The following is a 6,378-nucleotide window of genomic DNA, read 5'->3' on the forward strand; positions in this document are numbered from 1 at the left end:
CCAACTGAGGGCAGCTGGGAGCAGGGGGCGGGGCTTGCTGCATGTGCCTGCCCCCTGGGCTCCTTACTGCCGGAGCTCCGCTCCTGTGCACTCCCGCAGGAAATGACCCCTGCATGTATTTATTAGCAAAGAATTAAAAAACATATAAGGGCCCAATCACACCTCATGTAAAAATACCAATATCCTACACACAAGGGCCAATGGACTTGACCTGATGCGTTTCGGCCCTTGTGCGTAGGATTTTGGTATTTTTACATGAGGTGTGATTGGGCCCTTATATGTTTTTTGATTCTTTGCTAATAAATACATGTATCTTTATATTATATACATCTATACATCAAGTTTTTTATTGTTGGCCCTCTGTTCTGTTTGACTTACCTCTTTAGGTTCTGGTTCCCAGGTTTCAGGGTTAAGCCCCCCCCCTGTCCCTAATTCCTTGGTGGTCCCCCATCCAAGTACTAAACAGGGCTGATCCTGCTTAGCTTCCAAGCTGCGATGAGTTTGGGCTAGCCTGGGCCATCTAGGTCAGGTGATATCCATCCAGAGCTCTTTTTGTAGCAGGAACTCCTTTGCATATTAGGCGACACACCCCTAATGTAGCCAATAATCCAGGAGTTTACAGCAGCCCCTGTAAGAAGAGCTCTGTAAGCGCTTAGAGGATTGGCTACATTAGGGGGTGTGTCACTTAATATGCAAAGGAGTTCCTGCAACAAAAAGAGCCCTGCGCCAAGGGGTATGTGTGTGTGTGTGTGTTCCATAGCAGTTCCCTCGAAGAAGCGCATCTGGAACATCTTCCATAACCTGCACTTTTTGCGCGTGCGGCGTTCTGGTCGCCATCCCCTAGCGTGCCTGCATTCGGGTCTCTTAATTTACTGAGCTCAGAGTGATGTTTCCATTCCCGCTGATACGATCTAAGCCAGCCTGCCCGACTGCGGAAGAGTTGTTTTCCCAACCAGCACGTGGTTAATAATTCAAAAATGAATTAAATAATTAAGGAGTTAGACTCTGCCATCCATATTTTAGCACTTCGGAGGATTTCTAGTGGCAAGCCTTTTGGTAAAGAATATGGTTTTTTTTTCTTCCCTCCCCCCCCTCTTCCTGAGTTTAGCTTGCTGCGCTTTTGACCACCTTCACCGACCTCTTCTCAGTAATGGAAATTCTAGCTGAACCTTATCGCTGTTGGGATAGGGTCAATAATCTGAAGTAGATGTACCTGTTAGCCTGGGATTGAATAATCTGGACTGAATTCAGGGTTTGGCTTTCAGTGAAGGGTTCAAAGAAACGTGTATTCCCTTGACTTACATGAGGCAGCCAAAAGGGGGTCGATCTGGAAAATTGGTGGTGGTGGTGGTGGGGGCAATTGCAGCTTCCTGCCCTTTTGGCTCTCGTCTTTCATGCAGATGGGCAAAATCCTTCCCCGTGGCTTTCCAGATCACAAGGCCCGATCTGTGAACCAGTTTCAAACAAAATTTGGCACCGCCTCAGACGTTTGGAGGAAATCCAACTTCTTGAGGTGAATTTCTCCCGGAGGGGGTTTGAGGCACCACTAAAAAGACACGGAAGGCGACTCCAACGTTTATTCCTCGCACTTGGCTGGCACAGGTGTCGAAACTTTCAGCTAATGAACTAGTAATCTGTGAAAGAGGGGAAAGCTGACAGTGTATAGCTTCTAGTTTGGGAATATTTCCGTAAGTAAGAGAGGTTAATCAGGTATCAGGTTTCTGGTGCGCGGGTATAGATGTATTTGTTAACCCTTCTACTCAAAACTTGTTTTGTTATACCGTGAGAGTTTGGATTTCCAGTTTCTAAGTGGGTACATTCATATCCCAAATGGAACATTTGTGGCTTATTCACATGGTGCTAATGTGCTATATCTTTTCTTATACCGTGTTTACGATTCAGCTAAAATTGATATTATTTCTTTTTTAAACAGTGGACCACACAGCTATATCTAAATCTTTTTTTTCCTTTTTGGTGGAGCCGAAGACTTGAAGTGAGGATATGAAAATATTCATGACAAACCCAATGACTAATTAAAATGCTGTAAATGACTCATTTACAGCCCCCCCCCCCGCCGGTTGAAGGTCTATGCCAAAGTGAAATAGAGATTTCCTCTCTTCCTCTGAGGGTGACCTGTGTGTGGATGAGATATTTAACCCCAATCAGGGTCCCACAAAGTATTCTGAATGAAAACCACAAGAATTCATTACACTTCCAAGCCAAAGCGGAGGTTGCCAAACATCTCACACACATGCTTCTTTCTCCTGAATTAGTTTTGAAAAATTGTTCTTTCTTTTTTTTAAGCCCCCAGAGGGGATTTCCCCCCCTTTTTATAATACTACATAAACTACCAAGAAAAATTGGGGCTAGGGGGACTACAATTAAGGGAGAAAGAAAAGATAACCCACACTAAGCTAAAAAACCCAAGGTTAGGAGATCATTCCCTGTTAAAATACTGTTAGTAAAGGCTGTTAATAAACAATATACTTTGTGAGGTCCTGTCTTTCTAAGCTTATATGTTAAATTGTTACTTGTTATGAGAATATTTCCCAAGCATCTCCTCCAGCTCGCTTCATAAAAGCAATTTGCAAAGTCCTTCCGCCTTTACATCTATACTAAAACTCTCTAAATTCTTGATATCTTTTTAGACGTTCACTGCCGCCCAATCTTCTTCCATTTGTTCTTTAAAAATAATAATTTCATAGCGTGGCCCTGGACAGGTACTGGGACTTGTTAAAGAAGTCCATTCCTTCCCCCCACCACAGTTTCGTTTATGAGTTCAATATGTTATATAGCTACTCCTTGTTTCTTCTCTACCTAGGGTTACCAGCCTCCAGGTGGAACCAGGAGATCTCCCAGAATCACAACTCTTCTCCAGACAACAGTTCCCCTGGAGGAAATGGCACTTTTGGAGGGCGTTATACTCTACTGAGGTCCCTCCCTTCCCCAAACTTAGGTTTTCCAGGTCCTTACCAGCTGCGGTAAGCTGCGGTGGCTCAAGTGGTTAAGACACTGAACTGCAGGCTGTGGAAGGTCGGTAGTTCAGCAGTTCGAGACCCGAGTGTGCCGCATGACGGAGTGAGCCCCCGTCTCTAGTTCCAGCTCCTGCCAACCTTGCATTTTGGAAGCAAGAAATTGCAAGTAGATAAATAGGTACCACTTCAGTGGGAAGGTAACAGCGTTCTGTGCACCTTGGTGTTTAGTCATGCCGGCCACATGGCCAGGGAAACGCCTTCGGACAGCGCTGGCTCTTCGGCTTTGAAACGGAGATGAGCACCGCAACCCTAGAGTCGGATTCGAGCAAGGGAACCTTTACCTTTACTTTACCAGCTGCAGGCTCCAGGATCTCCTCCAGGGTATTCCTCCACACGTGCACCATGACGGTGTCACCCATAAGTGATATCATCACATTGCTGATGTCAGGGGGTGACGCTCTAGTTTTTGGGCGAAACAGTATGGTTTGAGGCCAATTTTACCACAGAGTTTTGCCCAAAAGCTAGAGCAGGGGTGTCGAACTCATTTGTTACGAGGGCCGGATCTGACATACATGAGACCTTGTTGGGCCGGGCCACGTGGGTCATACAATGTAATGCCAGGTAGCGGAGATAATAAACTTGATAAAGGACACAAAGAATGGGTTTTTTTTACTTAAAATAAAAACATGCTTAAAACATCAGCACTCTTGCAATATTTTGTTCATTGAACAGTGTCTGATAACTGACACCTCTTGCTCTGGATTATTGCATCAAAATGTCTGTGCTGTTGCAATCTTGAGCATGCTGTTCAGGAGTGTATCTGTAAGGTGCAAACCTGCGATGATGTGGCAGCAGCGGCAGAAGTGGAAGAAGAAGCAGAAGACAGCCAGTTCCACTGTGGCCCTGATAGAAGCCCTCTGGGGGGCCTGATGTGGCCCCTGGGCTGCATGTTTGACACCCCTGAATGTCGGCGATGGGATTACATCACATCATGTTTGGGGGCATTTGCAGGCGGTATTCCCCCCACCAGCCAGGGCACCGCAAAAGCAGGGGAACCATTGTCCAGACTGGGGGCCTGACAACCCTACCCAAACTCCACCCTCCCTAGACTTGATCCTCAGAAATTTCCCAACCTCGTGTTGGCAACTGTATCTCTATATAGTTCCAAATGCCTCTCCTATGGTTCCCAGGTGGTCTCCCATTCAGGCACTTTGAAAACCCAGACCTTTTTTGGTTCAGCAAGTCCACCACGTCATGCTCCAAATTATTCTCTAGAGCAGGGGTCCCCGACCTTTTTAAGCATGTGGGCACCTTTGGAATTCAGTTACAGCATGGTGGGCATAGCCACAAGATGGCTGCCTCAGGGGGTGGAGCCAGCTACAAAATGGCTGCCGCAGTTTACCTTCAGTCACACAGTACAGATCCTTGTGCAGTGGTGGCAGCCACTGTTTAGAAAACAAAACAAAACTGCACAATGACATCTACAATGGCCAATCAAAAGCCTTTGCTGAGCAAAAGCCCTGCCTGGCCCCACCCAGGGTTGCTAGCCTCTAGGGTTGCCAAGTCCCCCTGGGGGGCAGGGAAACCCCCGCCCGAGAGGCCCGTTCCCCACTGGCGGGGATTCGGCTGCTGGGGGGGCCTCACCCCCAAAGTACGTGACACGCCCGGCGTAAACACATCATCTGGAGGAGATGCAATCGTGTCGGGCATGTTGCAGGGGGACGCTCTATCATCCGAGGGAAAACTATGGTTTTCCCTCGAATGATTGTGTCCCCACCCTAACATGCCTGACGCGATTGCGTCACTTCCGGGTGACGTGATTGCGGCATGTGCACAAAGCGCGCATGCCAGGAGACTCCCGGGGACGTCCGGGAGTCCCACCGCTATTACGAAGGTAGGACTTGGCAAACCTACCAGCCTCCCCATGGTAGCTGGAGATCTCCTGGGATTATAACTGATCTCCAGGCAACAGAGTGTCAGCAAGCTGCCAAAGGTTCTTTCTTGTTCCTATGGTCATTCTGGTACCTGAGTTCTTTAATGTACCTGTCTGTATAACCCCCCCCCTCCTGGGATTCACTCATATTGTCATGCTCATATTTCCATAGTAACTGCATTCTTGTTAGCCTACGCCAGCCATGCTTTGCTGTAACGTTATCTTTCCAAGGTCACAGGTGGAAGAGAGAACTTTGCTTTGGCTTTAATGAGTAGAAACTGTGAGAAACGCATTTTAGTGATAATAAAGTAGCAGTTGCTTTCCCAAGGTTGTGGGCGCGAAAAAAGCGCACTCTAGCTGCGCGCAGGAAACAGGTTTATGGCTGTAGTAATTATGAACTTGCTTTAACCTTCCCAGCTCAATGAGCTAAAGTTATTCTGAACAGTGCTTCTGTTCAAGTGACTCATGGCTTCAATAAAGTAACCCTTTTTGCAAGTGTGTACTACATTGTTTGCTGTGGGACCTGACACAGAGATCAGTTCCCCTGGAGAAAATGTCCGCTTTGGAAGGTAGGTTCCATGGCATTAAGCCCCACTGATGTCTCTCCCCTCCCCAAGCACCCTCCTCCTCGGTCTCCACCCCCAAAATCTCCAAGTATTTCCCAATCCAGAGCTGGCCACCATGGCCCCGCCCACTTCCTGAAAACGCTTTGGTGGGTGCCAGGAAAAGGTGTCAGTGGGCACCACATTTTGGCTCAATTGCGAGTTGCAGGATTTCACATTTTTTTAAAATAATGAAGACTGGTGATCTTGGCTGAAGGAGTGTTCGCCGCGGGGATCTTGAACCGGGTCCAGGACCGCTTCCTGCTAAACACAGTTGAGCGTCTGTGTCAGTGTTCACGAGCCGCTGTCTCATGCACAGATGCCGCTGAGAGTGGCAAGCCAAGAACTGAGCGCGCTGGGAGATGCCTGCGCATGACCTGCCAGTTTATCAGCCGCTGCCAGCAGTTCTGTGCTGAGAATCCTTAAAATTCATGAGGTTCGCTCAGTTTAACGAAAAAGAAGGGCGGATGAATAATAACGACGGCATCAGTGTCTGCAACATAAAGGGAGCAGCCGTGCTGATGGGAATTCTTAGTGACGCGTGGCCTCGTGTGTTCCTAATTGGGCACCATTACTGGTTTGATTCACCTTTTGAGTCACATCTGTGTAAAATGTTACTGAGGACCTCAAACTCAGTAGCATGCGTATTCAGGTATACAAGAAGGGGGACCCACGATACTCGCGGGGGGGAGGAGAAGCTCCATGGGAGAAGGAAGGAGCCACAGGTGAGCCTTCTCCTCTGTCTCCGGCACCCACGGCGAAGCGCACGCCCCTCCAAGCTTCCCCCCTCCCCTAGTGGTGGCGAGGCCTTGCTGGCCTGCCGAACTTTCTCCCCCCCTCCCCCCCCCCGCGGGGGGGGCAGCGGGAG

At 48.3% G+C, this 6,378-nt stretch overlaps 1 protein-coding gene across 1 annotated transcript in view; it reads left to right on the forward strand.

Moving 5' to 3' along the window:
- Positions 1–4,802: 4,802 nt before the first annotated feature.
- LOC107120661 (fibrocystin-like) overlaps positions 4,803–6,378 on the forward strand; it is a 212,548-nt gene continuing 210,972 nt past the window's right edge. The window contains 1 exon segment of the mRNA XM_015423420.1: positions 4,803–4,869. Coding sequence (XP_015278906.1) covers positions 4,803–4,869 — 67 coding nt within the window.

The sequence above is a fragment of the Gekko japonicus genome, unplaced genomic scaffold (genome assembly GCF_001447785.1).
Source record: "Gekko japonicus isolate JY-2015 unplaced genomic scaffold, Gekko_japonicus_V1.1 scaffold1988, whole genome shotgun sequence".
NCBI lineage: Eukaryota > Metazoa > Chordata > Lepidosauria > Squamata > Gekkonidae > Gekko > Gekko japonicus.